The sequence below is a fragment of the Coregonus clupeaformis genome, chromosome 17 (genome assembly GCF_020615455.1).
Source record: "Coregonus clupeaformis isolate EN_2021a chromosome 17, ASM2061545v1, whole genome shotgun sequence".
Taxonomy (NCBI): Eukaryota; Metazoa; Chordata; class Actinopteri; order Salmoniformes; family Salmonidae; genus Coregonus; species Coregonus clupeaformis.
Genome location: NC_059208.1, coordinates 53,935,005 through 53,961,487, shown reverse-complemented (window position 1 = coordinate 53,961,487; position 26,483 = coordinate 53,935,005). Strand labels below are relative to the sequence as shown.

The 26,483-nt window shown below is 41.5% G+C and overlaps 1 protein-coding gene across 2 annotated transcripts in view; it reads right to left on the bottom strand.

Moving 5' to 3' along the window:
- LOC121586747 (cyclin-dependent kinase 6) overlaps nt 1-14,160 on the bottom strand; it is a 93,984-nt gene extending 79,824 nt beyond the window's left edge. Inside the window, exons 1-3 of one of the 2 annotated variants that reach the window (XM_041903697.2) lie at nt 13,501-14,160; nt 12,341-12,898; nt 3,643-3,778 (exon numbers count right to left, since the gene is read on the bottom strand). In XM_041903697.2, the coding sequence (XP_041759631.1) occupies nt 3,643-3,778; nt 12,341-12,564 (360 nt within the window). In that variant the 5' untranslated portion in view covers nt 12,565-12,898; nt 13,501-14,160. The remainder of the gene's footprint in view (nt 1-3,642; nt 3,779-12,340; nt 12,899-13,500) is intronic. The other variant, XM_041903696.2, reaches the window with a different exon arrangement.
- Between the last annotated feature and the right edge of the window lie 12,323 nt (nt 14,161-26,483).

Sequence of the window (26,483 nt, the reverse complement as noted above, 5' to 3'; positions counted from 1 at the left end):
CTAACTTTCAAAAGGGAAATAGTTTAATAAATAGAGACTAACTGTCAAGAGGGAAAGAGTTTCATAAATAGAGACTAACTGTCAAGAGGGAAATACTAATAAATAGAGACTAACTGTCAAGAGGGAAATAGTTTAATAAATAGAGACTAACTGTCAAGAGGGAAAGAGTTTCATAAATAGAGACTAACTGTCAAAAGGGAAAGAGTTTCATAAATAGAGACTAACTGTCAAGAGGGAAAGAGTTTCATAAATAGAGACTAACTGTCAAGAGGGAAAGAGTTTCATGAATAGAGACTAACTGTCAAGAGGGAAAGATTAATAAATAGAGACTAACTGTCAAGAGGGAAAGAGTTTAATAAATAGATACTAAATGTCAAGAGGGAAAGAGTTTAATAAATAGAGACTAACTGCCATGAGGGAAAGAGTTTCATAAATAGAGACTAACTGTCAAGCGGGAAATAGTTTCATAAATAGAGACTAACAGTCAAGAGGGAAATAGTTTCATAAATAGAGACTAACTGTCAAGAGGGAAAGAGTTTCATAAATAGAAACTAACTGTCAAGAGGGAAAGAGTTTAATAAATAGACTAACTGTCAAGAGGGAAATAGTTTAATAAATAGAGACTAACTGTCAAGAGGGAAAGAGTTTCATAAATAGAGACTAACTGTCAAGAGGGAAAGAGTTTAATAAATAGAGACTAACTGTCAAGAGGGAAAGAGTTGAATAAATAGAGACTAACTGTCAAGAGGGAAAGACTAATGAATAGAGACTAACTGTCAAGAGGGAAAGAGTTTCATAAATAGAGACTAACAGTCAAGAGGGAAAGACTAATAAATAGAGACTAACTGTCAAGAGGGAAATAGTTTAATAAATAGAGACTAACTGTCAAGAGGGAAAGAGTTTCATAAATAGAGACTAACTGTCAAAAGGGAAAGAGTTTAATAAATAGAGACTAACTGTCAAGAGGGAAAGAGTTTCATAAATAGAGACTAACTGTCAAGAGGGAAATACTAATAAATAGAGACTAACTGTCAAGAGGGAAAGAGTTTCATAAATAGAGACTAACTGTCAAGAGGGAAAGAGTTTAATAAATAGACTAACTGTCAAGAGGGAAAGAGTTTAATAAATAGAGACTAACTGTCAAGCGGGAAAGAGTTTCATGAATAGAGACTAACTATCAAGAGGGAAAGACTAATAAATAGAGACTAACTGTCAAGAGGGAAAGAGTTTAATAAATAGATACTAACTGTCAAGAGGGAAAGAGTTTCATAAATAGAGACTAACTGTCAAGCGGGAAAGACTAATAAATAGAGACTAACTGTCAAGAGGGAAAGAGTTTCATAAATAGAGACTAACTGTCTAAAGGGAAAGAGTTTAATAAATAGAGACTAACTGTCAAGAGGGAAAGAGTTTCATAAATAGAGACTAACTGTCAAGAGCGAAATACTAATAAATAGAGACTAACTGTCAAGAGGGAAAGAGTTTCATAAATAGAGACTAACTGTCAAGAGGGAAATACTAATAAATTGAGACTAACTGTCAAGAGGGAAAGAGTTTCATAAATAGAGACTAACTGTCAAGAGGGAAAGAGTTTCATAAATAGAGACTAACTGTCAAAAGGGAAAGAGTTTAATAAATAGAGACTAACTGTCAAGAGGGAAAGAGTTTCATAAATAGAGACTAACTGTCAAGAGGGAAAGATTTTCATGAATAGAGACTAACTGTCAAGAGGGAAAGAGTTTCATGAATAGAGAGAGACTAACTGTCAAGAGGGAAATAGTTTAATAAATAGAGACTAACTGTCAAGAGGGAAATAGTTTCATAGAGACTAACTGTCAAGAGGGAAAGAGTTTCATAAATAGAGACTAACTGTCAAGAGGGAAAGAGTTTAATAAATAGATACTAACTGTCAAGAGGGAAAGAGTTTCATAAATAGAGACTAACTGTCAAGAGGGAAAGAGTTTCATAAATAGAGACTAACTGTCAAGAGGGAAAGAGTTTAATAAATAGAGACTAACTGTCAAGAGGGAAAGAGTTTAATAAATAGACTAACTGTCAAGAGGGAAATAGTTTAATAAATAGAGACTAACTGTCAAGAGGGAAAGAGTTTCATAAATAGAGACTAACTGTCAAGAGGGAAAGAGTTTCATGAATAGAGACTAACTGTCAAGAGGGAAAGACTAATAAATAGAGACTAACTGTCAAGAGGGAAATAGTTTAATAAATAGATACTAACTGTCAAGAGGGAAAGAGTTTCATAAATAGAGACTAACTGTCAAGCGGGAAAGACTAATAAATAGAGACTAACTGTCAAGAGGGAAAGAGTTTAATAAATAGAGACTAACTGTCAAAAGGGAAATAGTTTAATAAATAGAGACTAACTGTCAAGAGGGAAAGAGTTTCATAAATAGAGACTAACTGTCAAGAGGGAAATACTAATACATAGAGACTAACTGTCAAGAGGGAAAGAGTTTCATAAATAGAGACTAACTGTCAAGAGGGAAATAGTTTAATAAATAGAGACTAACTGTCAAGAGGGAAATAGTTTAATAAATAGAGACTAACTGTCAAGAGGGAAAGAGTTTAATAAATAGAGACTAACTGTCAAGAGGGAAATAGTTTAATAAATAGAGACTAACTGTCAAGAGGGAAAGAGTTTAATAAATAGAGACTAACTGTCAAGAGGGAAAGAGTTTAATAAATAGAGACTAACTGTCAAGAGGGAAAGAGTTTAATAAATAGAGACTGTCAAGAGAGAAAGAGTTTAATAAATAGAGACTAACTGTCAAGAGGGAAAGCGTTTAATAAATAGAGACTAACTGTCAAGAGAGAAAGAGTTTAATAAATAGAGACTAACTTTCAAGAGGGAAAGAGGTTGCCAACACCTCCGCTTCCTACCTTTTGCGGATACTAGGTCTGCGTTTCAAATGGTACCCTATTCCCTACATTGTGCATAGGCCCTGGTCAAAAGTAGTGCACTATATATGGAATAGGGTGACATTTGAGATGCACACTTGCAAATAACTGGATTACTTCTGGATTAGTCTGATAGTCAGGATGACTTATGGATGGTTAGAGTGTGTTTGGCTCTGAAGGCAAGTCTTTAGCCTACAGGAAAAGGAGGATTGACACAAGATGAGACATTGCACATAAAGAAATGCCTTCTGTCAGTGTCACCTAGTTCTGTCAATCCATATGAATTGTCTACCGATTACACACACTCACGGACACACACACACACAAATAAAACACACACACACACACAAACTCTCCTCCTTTAGATATACAGCAAAGTGAGGGACCAGAATGAAAATAGAAAAGCACATGAGGCTGAGGCCCTCTAATTAGGACCCCATCTGCCACATGTGCTGCCCTTCAAAAAGCCTGAATGCTGTCTGATGTTTGGGAGTTCCATCCTTGGTTCCTGTCTGGGCCAGGGAGGAAATATTCCCAGGATACTTAGCAAAAACAAGGTACACATATTCATAGGCCTTACGAGTACAGTAGGGCATTTTCAATTTAGTGTAAACTTACTAAGAAGTTGCCCCTAGACACTGTTTCCCCTTGCAATGGCTAAGGGTATTTAGTGAGGGTAATCTGATCCTAGATCTGTATCAATCCCAGCAGTCACGTCAGACTCACTTTGATAGTTTCAGGTGGCACCCCAGGATCAGGGGCTTTCTCCAGGTATGTGGTCAGGTCCTGGTCAACGTGCTCAAAGACCAGGGTCAGCTTGGTCTCGCGGTCGGTCCGAGACACGGTACACACATCGAACAGTCTGCAGAGAGAGAGGCAGAGGAGGAGAGTGAATACCGCTGCTTAGAATTGTTCATGTCAGTCAGATATCATGGTAACACTTATATAACACTTTTATCTATAAAATGCTTATAAAGGGTTTATAAAAGGTTCGTAAGTAGTCCATAAAGTAGTTCACAAGTCAATAGAAGTTATAAAGTCATCAGTCTTTAATTTAAGAGGAATAACAATGTATTTTAATTTATAACCACCATCTATGACAAACAATATTTTCCAGTGTAAACTGGCTTCTGAAATATAGATAGACACTTGATAGGATCTCTAGCATAATTCCATACCTGAGAGAGATCTAATCTATTTAAACAATCTAGACTCAGTTAGGGGGGGAATTCCTTTATAGAGTCAGTTAACTGTCCAGGGTCCGGTATCCCAAAAGCATCTTAAGGCTACGTTTATCATTGGAACCATAGGATCCTATGGTTCTAAGATGAACTTAGACTTAAGATGCTTTTGGGAAACCAGGCCCAGACTAGTTTTCCTGACAGTTTGAAAGAATGCAAGCAATGCTTTCACATACTGGGCTTTGTTGGCTAAACGAAAGGAACCAATCTGAAATGCCTTACTCGTGACTGATCAACATTTTGGCAACATGATCTCCTATCCCTTATTCCAGTGAATTGACAGCTCTGTAAAGTATGTGTGGAATAGCGGACTTCACAGTACAGTAACCACAACAGGATCAGTTGAGAGTTGAAGACCTTGACAGACTGATTGATTTGGCATTCTCGTTATTAAAAACATGGAACTGTGACCGGCCAGGCTGATATTGATTACTGCATTGTTGGGTTTAGAGCTTGCAAGAAAGGCATTTCACTGTACTTGTGCACGTGACATTAAAACATGAAACTTGAATCCAGGTCTCCTGCATGTCACAATAACCCTTAGCCCACTGTGCTAAAGCCTAGGCAATATACATTATGTGGGAGCAAACGCAACTCTTCAGGTCTCAGACAAGGTTACTCATCAAGAGAATATACACTATATATACAAATGTATCTGGACACCCCTTCAAATTAGTGGATTCAGCTATTTCAGCCAAACCCGTTGCTGACAGGTGTATAAAAATCGAGCACACAGCCATGCAATCGCCATAGACAAACATTTTCAAAAGAATGGCCTTACTGAAGACCTCAGTGACTTTCAACGTGGCACTGTCATAGGATGCCACCTTTCCAACAAGTTCGTCAAATTTCTACCCTGCTAGAGCTGCCCTGGTCAACTATAAGTGCTTTTATTGTGAAGTGGAAACGTCTAGGAGCAACAACGGCTCAGCCGCGAAGTGGTAGGCCACACAAGCTCAAAGAACGGGACCGCCGAGTGCTGGAGTGCGTAGTGCTTAAAAATCGTCTGTCCTCGGTTGCAACACTACTGCCTCTGGAAGCAACGTCAGCACAATAACTGTTCGTCGGGAGCTTCATGAAATGGGTTTCCATGGCCGAGCAGCCGCACACAAGCCTAAGATCACCATGCGCAATGCCAAGCGTCATCTGGAGTGGTGTAAAGCTCGCCGCCATTAGACTCTGGAGCAGTGGAAACGCGTTCTCTGGAGTGTTGAATCACGCTTCACCATCTGGCAGTCCGACGGACAAATCTGGGTTTGGCAGATGCCAGGAGAACGCTACCTGCCCTAATGCATAGTGCCAACTGTAAAGTTTGGTGGAGGAGGAATAATGTTCTGGGGCTGTTTTTCATGGTTAGGGCTAGGGCCTTTAGTTCCAGTGAAGGGAAATCTTAACTCTACAGCATACAATGACATTCTAGATGATTCTGTGTTCCCAACTTTGTGGCAACAGTTTGGGGAAGGCCCTTTCCTGTCTCAGCATGACAATGCCCCCGTGCACAAAGCGAGGTCCATACAGAAATGGTTTGTCGAGATCGGTGTGGAAGAGCTTGACTGACCTGCACAGAGCCCTGACCTCAACCCCATCGAACACCTTTGGGATGAATTGGAACGCCGACTGCGAGCCAGGCCTAAACGCCCAACATCAATGCCCGACCTCACTAATGCTCTTGTGGCTGAATGGAAGCAAGTCCCCACAGCAATGTTCCAACATCTAGTGGAAAGCCTTCCCAGAAGAGTGGGGGCTTTTATAGCAGCAAAGGGGGGACCAACTCCATATTAATGCCCATGATTTTGGAATGAGATGTTCGACAAGCAGGTGTCCACATACTTTTGGTCATATAGTGTAGTTCCAACCCATCTCCTTCAGGCATGTTGTGATTTCTGCCCACTAACCCTATCCTTTAGCCTCCATCCTGATAATGCCAATAATAATGTTATAGCTACATTAGATCTATTTTACAAGGGAAACCCTTGGCGACTCCTGAGCATCCAACACAATACATCAACCTTGTGGTTGTATTTTTACTAGGCAACATACAGATTATTCGGGCAGTTGTGTCATGGGGACGCGATGGTGAAAAGCCTAGAGAAGACGTCCAGTGTCTTCCTCAAAGAGCCGAGGACCACAACAAAGATTCCTTCAGGAGCACCACAGCAAGGCGTGATGCGCCATGGCAACTGAAGCAGAGTCTGGACTGCCCATGACCGACCACTAGATGTGGTTGGAGCAGCATCTCTGACCATGGCAACCAACCAGTGTTACAGGAACGTAGATAGAATCTATCCACTTACTGACATCGCTCTATAATTATTCCAATGGCACTATGGGGCCAATAAGGTCCGTATCCCACTATGGGGCCAATAAGGTCCGTATCCCACTATGGGGCCAATAAGGTCCGTATCCCACTATGGGGCCAATAAGGTCTGTATCCCACTATGGGGCCAATAAGGTCCGTATCCCACATAGCTTTTATACAGTAATTCTTAGATTTAATTTAAAACATGTCATACAGTGGGGGGGGAAAGTATTTAGTCAGCCACCAATTGTGCAAGTTCTCCCACTTAAAAAGATGAGAGAGGCCTGTAATTTTCATCATAGGTACACGTCAACTATGACAGACAAATTCAGAGAAAAAAAATCCTGAAAATCACATTGTAGGATTTTTAATGAATTTATTTGCAAATTATGGTGGAAAATAAGTATTTGGTCACCTACAAACAAGCAAGATTTCTGGCTCTCACAGACCTGTAACTTCTTCGTTAAGAGGCTCCTCTGTCCTCCACTCGTTACCTGTATTAATGGCACCTGTTTGAACTTGTTATCAGTATAAAAGACACCTGTCCACAACCTCAAACAGTCACACTCCAAACTCCACTATGGCCAAGACCAAAGAGCTGTCAAAGGACACCAGAAACAAAATTGTAGACCTGCACCAGGCTGGGAAGACTGAATCTGCAATAGGTAAGCAGCTTGGTTTTAAGAAATCAACTGTGGGAGCAATTATTAGGAAATGGAAGACATACAAGACCACTGATAATCTCCCTCGATCTGGGGCTCCACGCAAGATCTCACCCCGTGGGGTCAAAATGATCACAAGAACGGTGAGCAAAAATCCCATAACCACACGGGGGGACCTAGTGAATGACCTGCAGAGAGCTGGGACCAAAGTAACAAAGCCTACCATCAGTAACACACTATGCCGCCAGGGACTCAAATCCTGCAGTGACAGACGTGTCCCCCTGCTTAAGCCAGTACATGTCCAGGCCCGTCTGAAGTTTTCTAGAGTGCATTTGGATGATCCAGAAGAGGATTGGGAGAATGTCATATGGTCAGATGAAACCAAAATATAACTTTTTGGTAAAAACTCAACTTGTCGTGATTGGAGGACAAAGAATGCTGAGTTGCATCCAAAGAACACCATACCTACTGTGAAGCATGGGGGTGGAAACATCATGCTTTGGGGCTGTTTTTCTGCAAAGGGACCAGGACGACTGATCCATGTAAAGGAAAGAATGAATGGGGCCATGTATCGTGAGATTTTGAGTGAAAACCTCCCTTCCATCAGCAAGGGCATTGAAGATGAAACGTGGCTGGGTCTTTCTGCATGACAATGATCCCAAACACACCGCCCGGGCAACGAAGGAGTGGCTTCGTAAGAAGCATTTCAAGGTCCTGGAGTGGCCTAGCCAGTCTCCAGATCTCAACCCCATAGAAAATCTTTGGAGGGAGTTGAAAGTCTGTGTTGCCCAGCGACAGCCCCAAAACATCACTGCTCTAGAGGAGATCTGCATGGAGGAATGGGCCAAAATACCAGCAACAGTGTGTGAAAACCTTGTGAAGACTTACAGAAAACGTTTGACCTGTGTCATTGCCAACAAAGGGTATATAACAAAGTATTGAGAAACTTTTGTTATTGACCAAATACTTATTTTCCACTATAATTTGCAAATAAATTCATTAAAAATCCTACAATGTGATTTTCAGATTTCTTTTCTCATTTTGTCTGTCATAGTTGACGTGTACCTATGATGAAAATTACAGGCCTCTCTCATCTTTTTAAGTGGGAGAACTTGCACAATTGGTGGCTGACTAAATACTTTTTCCCCCACTGTATTTACAGTGAAATCTGTATTTCAATATCTTCAAATATTTCGAAAGAGTCAAAGGCTCTGCAATAATAACAGTAAAATTGCAGTTGATGTCTGCGTAATCTCTGTGAATTGTCTTAAAGTAAAGCATGGGAAAGCTGCTCCACCTGGTAGTCTTTTTCTTTCTACCCCTCCTCCCTTGTAGCCTAAAGGGAATATGCACTGTGCCACACCCCCTGTTGACAAAGGATTGTAAATCCTGCACTGAGGATTCAAGGTATTATTGCCATACGCCCATGATGTCACAGAACGAGCGAGCCTCCCTGTTGGAAACGCAGGGTTAAACGCCCCTCAGAACCGTGATTGTTCCACTACAATGCAGCCTCTCGCCAGACACTGAACATATGGGATGACTAATGGGCGTCATTCTTAAACATCCAGGGGTTGGCAGGCCTGTAGTTACACAGATAGGTCCAGAATGCACCCTGCTCAGTGCTCGCTCTCTCCCGTGCTGTTTAGCTTTACAGAGAGACCAGACCGGACCCCCTTTGGTGTGGATTTAAACTTGGGCTAATGAACAGTATAGGAACCAGAATTTTACATAATTTGAAAATTAGCATAACACAAATTATAGGGAGTCAGGACACATTTTGTGTCATAATTTAATTAAACTAAATCTGTGGAACCTTCGATACATGGAATCTCTATTAAGAATCTATTCATTTTTTCCGATTAAAATAATAATAATGCTGGCACTTTGAGGCTATAGTGTGACCAGCAGGGCATAGAATAACATTTGTACAGTATTATTAAAATGTTTAATCCAAAAGCACTCAATCTCTCATTATAAGCTAAATGGCAAAGTTAGACCTTGAGCAGGGCCGTTAAATGACGTGGTTTCTCTGCCGAACCGAACTGACCTCCAAACTGGACCAAGGGAGTCTCCAGCTACAAAGCATAACAACCCCTGTATGTTGTCTTGTGGCCTGGAGGACTAAAAACAACACATATTATATGTAGACTACTGGAATGGGGGCAAAATCAGCCGAATACAGTATCTCTTAGTGGGACTCGAAGCACAAAATGGTTCTTTCTTATCATTCCCAACAGCAGTTCATTGACTTTTCTGTGAAATTCCACTCTAACCAGCGATGGGGATGACTTTACCCATGACTTATTTACGTTGATTAATCTGGTGAACAGATATCACCCAAGAATGTCTATCACAGGTGCTGCACACAAAGAATCCTCCCAGACACACCAAGCTGTATTAAACATAACGGAAATCTAATTAGAATAATACAAAAATCCCCATAAAAATCTGTCAGTTTAAGCTAGAAATATCTGTTTTGCATTGGATGCGTCTCAATCCACCGCATCCGCCGATGTCTCAATTCCGCATCTGCGGTGAAAGGTGACAGAGCTAGAGCTGTGTTTTTTTTATACACCTATCAGCAATGGGTGTGGCTGAAATAGCAAAATCCACTAATTTGAAGGGGTGTCCACATACAGTACCAGTCAAAAGTTTGGACACACCTACTCATTCAAGGGTTTATCTTTATTTTTACTATTTTATACATTATAAAATAATAGTGAAGACATCAAAACTATGAAATAACACATACGGAATCACGTAGTAACCAAAAAAGTGTTAAACAAATCAAAATATATTTTAGATTTTAGATTCTTCAAAGTAGCCACCCTTTGCCTTGATGACAGCTTTGCACACTTGGCATTCTCTCAACCAGCTTCATGAAGAATGCATTTCCAACAGTCTTGAAGGAGTTCCCACATATGCTGAGCAATTGTTGGCTGCTTTTCCTTCACTCTGCGGTCCAACTTATCCCAAACCATCTCCAGGTCATCTGATCCAGCGCTCCATCACTCTCCTTGGTCAAATAGCCCTTTCACAGCCTGGAGGTGTGTTGTGGGTCATTGTCCTGTTGAAAAACAAATAATAGTCCCACTAAGCGCAAACCAAATGGGATGGCGTATCGCTGCAGAATGCTGTGGTAGCCATGCTGGTTAAGTGTGCCTTGAATTCTAAATAAATCACAGACAGTGTCACCAGCAAAGCACCCTCACACCATCACACCTCCTCCTCCTTCCTTCAAGGTGGGAACCACACATGCAGAGATCATCCATTCACCTACTCTGCGTCTCACAAAGACACGGCGGTTGGAACCAAAAATCTCATCAGACCAAAGGACCAATTTCCAACGGTCTAATGTCCAATGCTGTTGTTTCTTGGCCCAAGCAAGTCTCTTCTTATTATTGGTGTCCTGTAGTAGTGGTTTCTTTGCAGCAATTCGACCATGAAGGCCAGATTCACGCAGTCTCCTCTGAACAGTTGATGTTGAGATGTGTCTGTTACTTGAACTCTGTGAAGCATTTATTTGGGCTGCAATCTGAGGTGCAGTTGACTCTAATTAACTTATCCTCTGCAGCAGAGGTAACTCTGGGTCTTCCATTCCTGTGGCGGTCCTCATGAGAGCTAGTTTCATCATAGCGCTTGATGGTTTTTGCGACTGCACTTGAAGAAACTTTCAAAGTTCTTGAAATTTTCCGGATTGACTGACCTTCATGTCTTAAAGTAATGATGGACTGTCATTTCTCTTTGCTTATTTGAGCTGTTCTTGCCATAATATGGAGTTGGTCTTTTACCAAATAGGGCTATCTTCTGTATACCACCCCTACCTTGTCACATCACAACTGATTGGCTCAAATGCATTAAGAAGGAAAGAAATTCCACAAATTAACTTTTAAGAAGGCGTGGCTGAAACAGGTGGTTGAGAGAATGCCAAGAGTGTGCAAAGCTGTCATTTACATTTACATTTTAGTCATGTAGCAGACGCTCTTATCCAGAGCGACTTACAGTTAGTGAGTGCATACATTTTTATACTGGAGCCTGTGGGAATCAAACCCACAACCCTGGCGTTGCAAGCGCCATGCTCTACCAACTGAGCTACACGGGACTCATCAAGGCAAAGGGTGGCTACTTTGAAGAATCTCAAATATAAAATATATTTTGATTTGTTTAACACTTTTTTGGTTACTACATGATTCCATATGTGTTATTTAATAGTTTTGATGTCTTCACTATTATTCTACAATGTAAAAAATTGTAAAAATAAAGAAAAACCCTGGTGTGTCTGTAGGTGTGTCCAAACTTTTGATTTGTACTGTACGTTTGTATATATAGTGTATATACAGTATAGAGACTGTTTAGTGCCAAAAATAAGGGGTTAAATACATGTTTAAAAAAAAAAAAGATTTTAAAAAGTTTCCTGATCTTACTTATATCTCTCAGATATAGGACAGACACTTTAGAACAAAATTACTATAGATTTTTTGGGGGGACTAACTGTTGTTCCATGTAGTGAATCGGTTATTCAACACATGACTGTAAGTCGCTTTGGATAAAAGCGTCTGCTATATGGCATAAAAAAATAATAATAATACAAAAATAATTAAATGCGTTTGTACGGGCTAATAGCAGTAAGGCCAAAAATATGTTTTTCATCAAATAATTTGGTTTTAACATATATTTATACTTCAAGGGGTCTTAAAATTCCAAATCAAATAGTTAATAATCCTTGGTATGACCTTCTTAAAACTATTCCCCCTTTATGGGTTAAGGTTAGGTGAAGGATTAGCTAAAAGGGTTAAGGTTAGGGCTAGGGGAAGGGTTAGCTTACATGCTAAGTAGTATAAAAGCAGCAAAAAAGTAGTAAGTTGTTGAACAGTTGCTAATTAGCTAAAAAAAGTTGTCTGTGATAAGATTTGAACTCGCAACCTTTGGGTTGATAGACATTCGCGTTATATACCCACCCACCCTCCTTTAGTTTCTGACCAACCACCCTCCTTTAGTTTTTTTTGCCTTCAGCAACCATATGTCTTATGTAACCATACCAAACGTAACATATCATACTAAATGGAGTGTCTCGGATTTACATACAGATCATACTAAATGCTCTGAGACCTGGTTGTTTAAAGAGATAAATATCAGGGGTTATAATAGCATATGTTTGAAGAGATAATGCAACACCTGGGAGCTTGTTAGATGCACCCCCCCTCGCCATCTCTTCTTACCTGACCACGTTGGGGTGTTCGAATGCCTCCAGTTGCCTCAGTACCGCCACCTCACGGATGGTCGAGAGGGGCATCCCTTCCTCCTCCGTCTGTACCCGAACTCGTTTTAGGGCTACAAAGCGTCCCCCGTTCTTCAAATCTCGTGCCTTGTACACCTTTCCATACGCACCTTCCCCAATCTCGGCGACGGGCTCGTACCGTTGTGCTACACTTTCTTTGTCCATTTTTGCGTCTTTTTTCTTTTTCTTGTTGAGAATATTGCGGGGAATCCCGACGAATGTGACGAGCCAGGGTTTTTACAAAGCCATCCTCACAGAAAATAGTTGTTGGCGCGTGCAATGCCTAAGTTAAAGGAAGACAGAGGTAGCAGAGGTAGCATCTTATATGTCTGTCTGTTTTTGGTCAAACGGAGGTCCACAACATTGTGTCATCAAGTTTAGTTGTAGTCCGACTTTCAACACTAGAACCCCGATGCGTTCTACTTGATCCACTCCCACTTCATTACGCGTATGAATCTCTTGTCCTCCTAGCTACCTCACATCACACAACATCTGGCATCTTTAAAAAAAAAAGTTGTTTTTTAAACAATTGTACATAAATTCTCTAAGTACAGAATGCAGTCCATATTACAACAATAATTTCATCTTTATGTTCACGCGTAATGATAGATATGTAGACGAATGAGTTAGAAAAACAAGCAAACCAACTTGAAAGAACACAATATAAACTCTGCAAACTCAGTAAAATTATTATATATTATTATACAAATATTTTTTTCAGGCTCTAATATCTTTTTCCAAATTTGTCCAGTCTATTATGGTTTATTATAGGCGACAAACTGTTGCGAGCACGTGGTTGCCTACTGATTGTATTGTCTGAACTTCCTATAGTGCATTTAATCACATCTCTCTCCTTTTCCATGTCATTAATACTGTTGTGGATTAATAATGCAACTTTTTCGCTATGTGTTTTTTGCACTGCAACTTTTTTTATTTTAATGTAATGTTTTTTTAAATAAACATTTAAAATAGCCTACAACAATTAAAACGTTAGTGCAGCATCTTAATTGGCAACTCATGCTTTTAAAATATCACAATAAGGACATGCATGCAAAATACATTTTTCTAAACAAAAAGTAAAATATGAAAATTTCAGCCTACCTTATTTTAATGTTATCAGTGAAAGTCGCATTCGGTCGTGTCCATGAATTGACGAAACATGCCCCCTTTGGATAAATGTTCACACTAAGACACAACACATCACAGATCCCTCACTGTCACGCGGGGCCACACAGGTAGTCGGATGGTGCACGCTTCTGTAACCCCCATCCCTCAGCAGTAGGCTACCCACCTCGCTACCCACCTCTGCAACTGCAGCTCAAGCAAAGCAACTATAATACTGGGGGGGAGGGGGGTATTCCTTACAGAAAAACACAGTGCCTACTGCAACTTTTGGGGGAGGAGGTCATAGGACAAAAGCGTGATATATTCTCCAAGCCACGCTCTTCTGTTTTTCCCCGTTTTAACTATATTTTCCCCATTTATCCCGGGATATGCAACGCTTGTCTGTGAGCTCCGTCTCTTCTTCGCTTTCCCACGCTGGCTGAATGTGCCTTGACCCCCTTCAGATAAGTTTGACACAGAGCAGGAACATTTCCGCATTCCTCCCGACTACAAAGGCTAACCGCCTCCTTTTGCTTTCTGTCGCCCTCCTTAGTTCTTTATCATTCATAGTTCTCTCTCGGGTTTGCCTCCGTGTCAAAACCAGCAGCACCACAGGGGGGAAATCTGGGCGGCAAGAAACGTTTATTTGATGGACCAGTCGATCTATCCGGCCATTGAAAACTATTCCATTGACAATACACCAGCGGGGAAGCAGGGTGACAAGCACGCCTCTGGCCCATAAGGTCAGGTTCGGTTCAAGGACTAGTGGCTTGGGTTGTGTCAGGGGGTGATTCTCCCAATGACTTTATGGATTTTCGCAAGGCACCCCTTCGAGGGTGGTCATTTTCAATGTTTTCAATGCTTCATCCTCAGGTGAAATGCCCCACGAGCTACTGCAGCCCCTGATGATGAGTTCCGTTTTTTTGTGGCCCCCACCCCCATCAAAGTTGCCCATTCCTGGCCTAGATGATAGTCATTTTGGAAATAATTAATAAATACCGGTATGTAAATGATCTAATTAAAATATATATATTATTATCATTTATGGCACATAAATTAATAGAAATGAACATAAATGTGTTATGTGTCTTTCAAAAGTGGGATGAAAAGTGATTTATCCAAAACTGTTTTGAGATTTCTGTTAGGCGTCTTTCAGTTGTGATAATAAGATATATAATTGAATAATAATTTGTAAAAAAAAAAAAATATGCATGTCAATGGATATTCTGTTTATTACATGTTCTTTAGAATGAATCCAGCGGCTTTGTAATCAGTGACAATAGATTTAGTATCTGGTAGCTTGTCTCCTGAGTGGCGCAGTGGTCTAAGGCACTGCATCGCAGTGCTAACTGTGCCATTAGAGATCCTGGTTCGCATCCAGGCTCTGTCGCAGCCGGCCGCGACCGGGAGACTCATGGGCGGCGCACAATTGGCCCAGCGTCGTCCAGGGTAGGGGAGGGAATGGCCGGCAGGGATGTAGCTCAGTTGATAGAGCATGGCGTTTGCAACGCCAGGGTTGTGGGTTCGATTCCCACTGGGGGCCAGTATAAAAATAAATTATTCACTAACTGTAAGTCGCTCTGGATAAGAGCGTCTGCTAAATGACGTAAATGTAATAACCACAATAACTTTGATCAACTTTCTTTTCTAAATCTATTCAAGTGTCACAAAGAAGCCTATAGCTGTGGGTCATGGCTAGAAAGGATACAGCTTTTGTCAAATTTATGTCAAAATTATTATATAATTTTTTTGCTCACCCTAACCCTTTTTCTAACCTTAACCTAATTCTCCTAACCTCCTATGTTAATTATCCTAACCTGCTGAGTAAGTTCTCCTAACCTGCTACTTAAAGTAAAATCTGACAAAAGCTGTATGCTTTCTCGTCAAAACCATAAAAAAACGTTTTTCTGGTTCCTGGTCCTACCTGAGCCTTTACGGTTGAGACTGGAATATAACATGACCAGACTTGATGTCAGATTATCCTCATGAAAGAACCATCAGTGGCATTTTATAGTGCCTTATTATCTTTCTTTAAAGGAGTGGATCAGAGGCGTGTATAAGAGCAGGAAAGGAACATTTCCTCAGAAAGTTATCTTGTGTACTGCTATCATTTTGATAAAGTGTGTATAAGAAGGTAAGACTTTTGATTGTAATTTGATTTCAATGGGGGGTTATGGAGGGAAAAATGAGTTTGAAGTATTTATAGCAATACCCCCCCCAACCCAATCCCAACCCACCCCACCCTGCATAATCCAAAATTCATCATTAGCATTACAAAGAAAGCACACAATACAGGCAATGCATTCTGAACCAATAACTATAAACGTGGCCATTTCCATTTTAGCATCATCATTGTCTGCTTTACATGAGCACTGAGAGAGCCATCCCCCAGATTTAATACATTAGAATGCATACTCCTTATTGGGCTGCAAAACAAACCAATTAAATTCCTCTGTTGTGTGTGGTAAGTAAGCACAGACACACACGCACGCACACACACCCATAACCATGCTCGGAGCATTTGTAACGTTGAAACATGAATAACTTTCTCACATTATTCTTAAAAGTCATTACTCAAAAATACTCTGCAAAAATGAATTGAAAACACAGGGCACATACACTTGGGAATCTCCTATCTATAAATCTATTCATGTTAATTTCATTATTCATCAGCATTCATCTAATTTACTTCTATACATTTTTTGTTTGTGGCAATTCTAATACTATAGATTCAGACATAACACAGAGGTCAAGGTGCTATAACACAGAGGTGAAGGTGCTATAACTCAGAGGTAAAGATTATATAACTCAGAGGTAAATGTGTTATAACTCAGGGGTAATTGTGTTATAACTCAGAGGTAAATGTATTATAATTCAGAGGTAACGGTGTTAGAACATGGAGGTAAATGTGTTAGACACAGAGCAAATGTGTTATAACTCAGAGGTGAAGGTGTTATAACTCAGAGGTGAAGGTGTTATAACTCAGAGGTAATTGTGTTATAACTCAGAGGTAAATGTGTTATAAAACACAAGTAAAGGTGTAATAACTCAGAGGTAAATGTGGTATAACACACAGGTAAAGGTGTAATAACTCAGAGGTAAATGTGTTATAACACACAGGTAAAGGTGTAATAACTCAGAGGTAAATGTGTTATAACACACAGGTAAAGGTGTAATAACTCAGAGGTAAATGTGTTATAAAACACAAGTAAAGGTGTAATAACTCAGAGGTAAATGTGTTATAAAACACAAGTAAAGGTGTAATAACTCAGAGGTAAATGTGTTATAAAACACAGGTAAAGGTGTAATAACTCAGATGTGTAGAACAACAGTAATGGTGGAACATGAACTGATAAACAAAGTAGGTGATATATATATATGCTCCTTGAGTTTTGTCCTCCTCAACTTCTCTGTTCTCCCCTCAAGAATAAGAGGATAAAAGCCTGTGTTGCTGCTCTAGCGCCATGTTAATCATCCCTTTTTTAAGCATTTAAATACTCCCACATGACAGTTTAAACACAACAGCAGTCACAGTGAATACCTTTGTACCAACATGTACACTATACCACAGAATCTGTAATGAAAGTAGCTTCTCCACAGAAATAAGTGGAATGTTGTTTGTTAACTATACACACCCTTTTGGATTTTGACCCTCAGTGAGACATACTATGAAAAAACAAGTCTCTTGTTTTCAGACACATTCACTGTCACTGTCACCTTATGACAAAGCTTGGCAAGAGAGTTTGGTAGTTATGGATAAGACATAATTTGCAACCTTCTAGCGGCCTGAAAGTTGTGGTGATTAGACAGTTTGTCTCTTTAACCCGAGGCTTAGCATGGATAAAGTAATATCATAAGACTGGCTGGAGAGATAAAGCCCAACAGTCAACCTCTTAGTTGGAAACTTCCCAGTTCTGCTGCTTATGTGTTGAGCATCGTCCCTGCCCTCTGTTGAGATAAACTAGAGATCTACTGTAAGGTTGGGTCTCAGGTCAACAACCTACAGTATAACTATGCATTGTCTAATTCTATATGAGGATATTTAATGCACAGTGTTTGTATGACTTGTGATGTTGACTGAATAAACATAGTATTGTTGTCGCACTAGATAGATTTCAGTGCATTTATTAGCCATGTTGTACTCCCCCTTACATATCAGCACCCTAGCTTTCACTCTTCTCTTTGACTGATACACTCACCGTATTAGTCCACTTACACACTTTGGTAATAACCAGACTTACTGTATCTGAACGTCTATTCATATCGCAGTACCATATAATTTTTTCCCCCTATGGTCAAATATAATGACAGAATGCTGTAACAGGTGGAACTTTTAGATGTCCACCACTATGGAGCAGTAACGAAGGGTTGAAATCAATCACCTTACTATCCCTTTAATACCCACTAAGGTCGATGTCCGTGCTCCCACGGAAATCAATTTAGCATAATAAAAAAATTCCCATTAAAAATCTGTCAGTGTGAGCTAGAGATATTCGTTTTTTTTACATTGGATGCATCTCAATCCACCGCATCCGCCTATGTCGTCAAGGGTGACAAGCGTCTTGGGACTCGACTGAAGTCGGTACAGATTATCTGCCAACTTCTGTAGAGTCCGAACAGTACGCACTAATATGACCCCTCTGTGGAAAGGTGAGACTCTCATGAACATGTACAGTACCAGTCAAAAGTTTGGACACACCTACTCATTCCAGGGTTTTTCTTTATTTTTACTATTTTTTACATTGTAGAATAATAGTGAAGACATCAAAACTATGAAATAACACATATGGAATCATGTAGTAACCAAAAAAGTGTTAAACAAATCAAAATATATTTTATATTTGAGATTCTTCAAAAAGCCACCCTTTGCCTTGATTACAGCTTTGCACACTCTGGCATTCTCTCAACCAGCTTCATGAGGTAGTCACCTGGAATGCATTTCAATTAACAGGTGTGCCTTCTTAAAAGTTCATTTTTAGAATTTCATTCCTTCTTAATGTGTTTGAGCCAATCAGTTGTGTTGTGACAAGGTAGGGGGGGTATACAGAAGATAGCCATATTTGGTAAAAGACCAAGTCCATATTATGGCAAGAACAGCTCAAATAAGCAAAGAGAAACGACAGTCCATCTTTACTTTAAGACATGAAGGTCAGTCAATCCGGAAAATTTCAAGAACTTTGAACGTTTCTTCAAGTGCAGTCGCAAAAACCATCAAGTGCTATGATGAAACTGGCTCTCATGAGGACCGCCACAGGAATGGAAGACCCAGAGTTCATTAGAGTTACCAGCCTCAGAAATTGCAGCCCAAATAAATACTTCACAGAGTTCAAGTCACAGACACATCTCAACATCAACTGTTCAGAGGGGACTGTGTGAATCAGGCCTTCATGGTCGAATTGCTGCAAAGAAACCACTACTAAAGGACACCAATAAGTAGAAGAGACCTGCTTGGTCCAAGAAACACGAGCAATGGACATTACACCGGTGGAAATGTGTCCTTTGGTCTGGAGTCCAAATTTGAGATTTTTGGTTCCAACCGCCGTGGCTTTGTGAGACGCAGTGTGGGTGAACGGATGATCTCTGCATGTGTATTTCCCACCGTAAAGCATGGAGGAGGAGGTGATATGGTGTGGGGGTGCTTTACTGGTGACACTGTCTGTGATTTACACTTAACCAGCATGGCTACCACAGCATTCTGCAGCGATACGTCATCCCATCTGGTTTTGGCTTAGTGGGACTGTCATTTGTTTTTCAACAGGACAATGATCCACCGGATGTGTACCAAACTCACTAAAAGTGGCAGTGATAAAGCCTCTCTTGAAAAAGCCAAACCTTGACCCGGAAAATATAAAAAACTATCGGCCTATATCGAATCTTCCATTCCTCTCAAAAATTTTAGAAAAAGCTGTTGCGCAGCAACTCACTGCCTTTCTGAAGACAAACAATGTATACGAAATGCTTCAGTCTGGTTTTAGACCCCATCATAGCACTGAGACTGCACTTGTGAAGGTGGTAAATGACCTTTTAATGGCGTCAGACCGAGGCTCTGCATCTGTCCTCGTGCTACTAGACCTTAGTGCTGCCTTTGACACCATCGATCACCACATTCTTTTGGAGAGACTGGAAACCCAAATTGGTCTACACGGACAAGTTCTGGCCTGGTTTAGATCTTACCTGTCGGAAAGATATCAGTTTGTCTCTGTGAATGGTCTGTCCTCCGACAAATCAACTGTACATTTCGGGTGTTCCTCAAGGTTCCGATTTAGGACCACTATTGTTTTCACTATATATTTTACCTCTTGGGGATGTTATTCGAAAACATAATGTTAACTTTCACTGCTATGCGGATGACACACAGCTGTACATTTCAATGAAACATGGTGAAGCCCCAAAATTGCCCTCGCTAGAAGCCTGTGTTTCAGACATAAGGAAGTGGATGGCTGAAAACTTTCTACTTTTAAACTCGGACAAAACAGAGATGCTTGTTCTAGGTCCCAAGAAACAAAGAGATCTTCTGTTAAATCTGACAATTCATCTTGATGGTTGTAAAGTCGTCTCAAATAAAACTGTGAAGGACCTCGGCGTTACTCTTGACCCTGATCTCTCTTTTGACGAACATATCAAGACTGTTTCAAGGACAGCTTTTTTCCATCTACGTAACATTGCAAAAATCAGAAATTTTCTGTCCAAAAATGATGCAGAAAAATTAATCCATGCATTTGTTACTTCTAGGTTAGACTACTGCAATGCTCTACTTTCCGGCTACCCGGATAAAGCACTAAATAAACTTCAGTTAGTGCTAAATACGGCTGCTAGAATCCTGACTAGAACCAAGAAATTTGATCATATTACTCCAGTGCTAGCTTCCCTACACTGGCTTCCTGTTAAGGCAAGGGCTGATTTCAAGGTTTTACTGTTAACCTATAAAGCGTTACATGGGCTTGCTCCTACCTATCTTTCCGAGTTGGTCCTGCCGTACATACCAATACGTACGCTACGGTCACAAGACGCAGGCCTCCTAATTGTCCCTAGAATTTCTAAGCAAACAGCGGGAGGCAGGGCTTTCTCCTATAGATCTCCATTTTTATGGAACAGTCTGCCTACCCATGTGAGAGACGCAGACTCGGTCTCAACCTTTAAGTCTTTACTGAAGACTTATCTCTTCAGTAGGTCATATGATTGAGTGTAGTCTGGCCCAGGAGTGTGAAGGTGAACGGAAAGGCTCTGGAGCAACGAACAGCCCTTGCTGTCTCTGCCGGGCCGGTTCCCCTCTCTCCACTGGGGTTCTCTGCCTCTAACCCTGTTACAGGGGCTGAGTCACTGGCTTGCTGGTGCTCTTTCATGCCGTCCCTAGGAGGGGTGCGTCACTTGAGTGGGTTGAGTTACTGACGTGATCTTCCTGTCTGGGTTGGCGCCCCCCCTTGGTTTGTGCTGTGGTGGAGACCTCTGTGGGCTATACTCGGCCTTGTCTCAGGATTGTAAGTTGGTGGTTGAGGATATCCCTCTAGTGGTGCGGGGGCTGTGCTTTGGCAGAGTGGGTGGGGTTATATCCTTCCTGTTTGGCCCTGTCCGGGGTTTCTTCGGATGGGGCCACAGTGTCTCCGGGACCGCTCCTGTCTCAGCCTCCAGTATTTATGCTGCAGTAGTTTATGTGTCGGGGGCTGGGGTTAGTTGGTTATACCTGGAGTACTTCTCCTGTCTTATCCAGTGTCCTGTGTGAATTTAAGTATGCTCTCTCTAATTCTCTCGTTCTCTCTTCTCTCTGAGAACCTGAGCCCCTAGGACCATACGTCAGGACTACCGGGCATGCTGACACCTTGCTGTCCCCAGTCCGCCTGGCCTTGCTGCTATTCCAGTTTCAACTGTTCTGCCTGCGGTTACGAAACCCCCTACCTGTCCCAGACCTGCTGTTTTCAACTCTTAATGATCGGCTATGAAAAGCCAACTGAGAGACCTGAGCCCTAGGACCATACGCCGGGACTACCGGCCGTGGTGACTCCTTGCTGTCCCCAGTCCGCCTGGCCTTGCTGCTATTCCAGTTTCAACTGTTCTGCCTGCGGTTATGGAACCCCTACCTGTCCCAGACCTGCTGTTTTCAACTCTTAATGATCGGCTATGAAAAGCCAACTGAGATTTATTCCTGATTATTATTTGACCATGCTTGTCACTTATGAACATTTTTGAACATCTTGGTATGGTTCTGTTATAATCTCCACCCGGCACAGCCAGAAGAGGACTGGCCACCCCTCATAGCCTGGTTCCTCTCTAGGTTTCTTCCTAGGTTTTGGCCTTTCTAGGGAGTTTTTCCTAGCCACCGTGCTTCTACACCTGCATTACTAGCTGTTTGGGGTTTTAGGCTGGGTTTCTGTACAGCACTTCGAGATATTAGCTGATGTACGAAGGGCTATATAAAATAAAATTGATTGATTGATTGAATGACCCAACACACCTCCAGGCTGTGTAAGGGCTATTTTACCAAGAAGGAGAGTGATGGAGTGCTGCATCTGATGACCTGGCCTCCACAATCACCTGACCTCAACCCAATTGAGATGGTTTGGGATGAGTTAGACCACAGAGTGAAGGAACAGCAGCCAACAAGTGCTCAGCATATGTGGGAACTTCAAGACTGTTGGAAAAGCATTCCAGGTGAAGCTGTTTGAGAGAATGTCAAGAGTGTGCAAAGCTGTCATGAAGGCAAAGTGTAGCTATTTGGAGAATCTCAAATCTCAAATATATTTAGATTTGTTTAACACTTTTTTAGTTACTATATGTTATTTCATCGTTTTTATGTCTCCAAACCTTTGACTGGTACTGTACATGTCGGTTGCTTTGGTCTAGGATGCCCACAGGCCTCACAAGACTCGTCTGAAGGTCTCCCGGCACCAGTTGAAAAAAGTTATGGAAGTACACTACATGACCAAAAGTATGTGGACACCTGCTCGCTAAAGGGTAGGGTTAGTGGGCAGAAATTAAAAACATGCCTGAAGGAGATGGGTTGGAACTACACTATATGACCAAAAGTATGTAGACACCTGCTTGTCGAACATCTCATTCCAAAATCATGGGCATTAATATGGAGTTGGTCCCCCCTTTGCTGCTATAAAAGCCCCCACTCTTCTGGGAAGGCTTTCCACTAGATGTTGGAACATTGCTGCGGGGACTTGCTTCCATTAAGCTACAAGAGCATTAGTGAGGTCGGGCACTGATGTTGGGCGATTAGGCCTGGCTCGCAGTCGGCGTTCCAATTCATCCCAAAGGTGTTTGATGGGGTTGAGGTCAGGGCTCTGTGCAGGCCAGTCAAGTTCTTCCACACCGATCTCGACAAACCATTTCTGTATGGACCTCGCTTTGTGCACGGGGGCATTGTCATGCAGAGACAGGAAAGGGCCTTCCCCAAACTGTTGCCACAAAGTTGGAAGCACATAATCGTTCTCCTGGCATCCGCCAAACCCAGATTTGGCGTAAAAACAGTGTTGGTTGTTTGCAGTAACTTGTATGTTGTTTTAATATCGCAAACGGATGTGGCTGTTTCCCCGTTAAGGATTCCAACTTTAAAACAACTGCAATCAGGCATTTTGAGAGACTGCTGTACTAATTATGGGGCTTACACCATGTGGCCATGTCTGTTTGAGGTCTATGAAATGTTTGACTGTTTGAAAGACAAGCCTTCTATTAATGTAAGCCTTCTATTTCAAATAGGTAATATTATTGGACATTTGTTTGAATGTGTTAGTCATGTAAATGTTATTGCCTGTAGGGGTATCGAGATCCTTGGGCAGACTGCAACTAATGAGAGTTTGATAATAGTTTTGGGTACTGAGAAAAATGCCAGGTAAACTCTCCTCTCAGGTAGAACGTTCCAGTTATCAGACATATTTAGCACACGAAGACATTGCATTACTTTGACAGATGCGATTAAATCTGGCCCTAAGTAACAGTTGTGCAACTAAGTATGAATGGGTTATCTAAGTGGTGTAGCTGTCCACGGGACACCTAAGAAGGTATTTATAATAATAATAAATAATATGCCATTTAGCAGACGCTTTTATCCAAAGCGTGTGCATACATTTTTACATATGGGTGGTCCCGGGGATCGAATCCACTACCCTGGCGTTACAAGTGCCATGCTCTACCAATTGAGCTACAGAGGAGCACTTTATGTGTCCCAAATAGGCCCCTATTTTGCTATATAGTGCACTATTTTAGACTTTTGACCAGGGTCTATATTTTAAAAGTAATGCACTACATAGGGAATACTGTATGGTGCCATTTGGGACACGCACTGTCACCTAAACTGTGTGATCCAGGGCCCCAAGAGAGGTTTGGGTGGGTGGCAGCTGCTGATCAACCAGCCAGGGGAGAATGATAGCCATCATTAGAATGATAGCCAACTCCCAGACCACACACACACCCACACACAGGACCACTCACCTACACACAAGCCCTGTACTCCAGAAATGCTGCCCTCAGATCAGCTTAGACACCCACACACAAGCAGAGACACACACACACACAGGCACGCACACACACAGACACACAGACACACAGACACACACACACACACGGGTGTATCTACTGTATGACAACTGAAGGGGAAGTCCAACAGTGATTGGAGACTTTATTGTACAGAAACACAGCTGTCACCATGAGACACTGACTCACACCTGGTAAAGAACCCATAAAGATATTGGATACCTTGACCTATTATAAGTGCAGAGGGGTTTTCCTTTGTACAGTCGTGGTCAAAGGTTTTGAGAATGACACAAATACTAATTTTCACAAAGTCTGCTGCCTCAGTTTTGATGATGGCAATTTGCATATACTCCAGAATGTCATGAAGCGTGATCAGATGAATTGCAATTAATTGCAAAGTCCCTCTTTGCCATGAAAATGAACGTAATCCCCCAAAAAACATTTCCACTGCATTTCAGCCCTGCCACAAAAGGACCAGCTGCTATCATGTCAGTGATTCTCTCGTTAACACAGGTGAGAGTGTTGACGAGGACAAGGCTGGAGATCACACTGTCATGCTGATTGAGTTAGAATAACAGACTGGAAGCTTTAAAAGGAGGGTGGTGCTTGAAATCATTGTTCTTCCTCTGTTAACCATGGTTACCTGCAAGGAAACATGTGCGGTCATCATTGCTTTACACAAAAAGGGCTTCACAGGCAAGGATATTGCTGCTAGTAAGATTGCACCTAAATCAACCATTTATCGGACCATCAAGAACTTCAAGGAGAGAGGTTCAATTGTTGTGAAGAAGGCGTCAGGGCGCCCAAGAAAGTCCAGCAAGCGCCAGGACGTCTCCTAAAGTTGATACAGCTGCGGGATCGGGGCACCACCAGTGCAGAGCTTGCTCAGGAATGGCAGCAGGCAGGTGTGAGTGCATCTGCACGCACAGTGAGGCGAAGACTTTTGGAGGATGGCCTGGTGTCAAGAAGGGCAGCAAAGAAGCCACTTCTCTCCAGGAAAAACATCAGGGCAGACTGATATTCTGCACAAGGTACAGGGATTGGACTGCTGAGGACTGGGGTAAAGTCATTTTCTCTGATGAATCCCCTTTCCGATTGTTTGGGGCATCCGGAAAAACACCTTGTCCGGAGAAGACAAGGTGAGCGCTACCATCAGTCCTGTCATGCCAACAGTAAAGCATCCTGAGACCATTCATGTGTGGGGTTGCTTCTCAGCCAAGGGAGTGGGCTCACTCACAATTTTGCCTAAGAACACAGCCATGAATAAAGAATGGTACCAACACATCCTCCGAGAGCAACTTCTCCCAACCATCCAAGAACAGTTTGGTGACGACCAATGCCTTTTCCAGCATGACGGAGCACCTTGCCATAAGGCAAAAGTGATAACTAAGTGGCTCGGGGAACAAAACATCTACATTTTGGGTCCATGGCCAGGAAACTCCCCAGACCTTAATCCCATTGAGAACTTGTGGTCGATCCTCAAGAGGCGGATGGACAAACAAAAACCCACAAATTCTGACAAACTCCAAGCATTGATTATGCAAGAATGGGCTGCCATCAGTCACACTGAAGCAGCAAACTTTGTGAAGACCAATACTTGTGTCATTCTCAAAACTTTTGACCACGCCTGTAGTCCTGGTCTTCAATTTGCGTGGCTTCTTAACAAACAATCACGTTTTCCAAGCTGAATGATGGAGTAAAATCTTTACACACGCTATATATCAAATGGGTTTATTTTAAAAAGGGAGTATGATGGATTTGAGGGCATCCGAGAATGGCTGATGTGGTTGGGACAGTCCTGTCTTTCTTATTCCACAGGGAAGATCACTGTTATAAACCCAGCATAACGCCAGGAGACAATGCTACGTTGTTTTCAGTGTTGGCTTGACTTTCCCTTTTTCTTAAGCCACACTGAAGTCCAGAGAGCAGGCAGCTAGTGAAGCTTTCCCTTCCCCGGCCCAGGCCCCTCAAAACAAGCCTCTTTCTGTTGGGGATCTCCATGGAAACTAAGCAACTAACTTGAGGAGGGACATAAAAACCTGCTCTTTGAGGGACTGAAGGAACACCTGCCACCTCTGCAAAATACACTGATGCACTGCCACCCCATAATGAACAGAGGGTTGTGTAACATTTAAATGAGTCCCTGTCCTGAACATCTGCTCATCTTCAGTGACTTGTTCACTGATTACTCATTTTGTATCTGTTAAAACAGACACATTTACTGGAAATCACATGAAGGCAATAGTGTAGGAATTTCAGAGTATTGGTTCAGATTGCTAGTTGGTTCATATTACAGTAATGACTGACATGGACTGTTTATCATTCATAGATTGAAGATATATACAGTACCAGTCAAAAGTTTGGACACACCTACTCATTCAAGGGTTTTTCTTTATTTTTACTATTTTCTACATTGTAGAATAATAGTGAAGACATCAAAACTATGGAATCATGTAGTAACCAAAAAAGTGCCAAACAAATCAAAATATATTTGAGATTTGAGATTT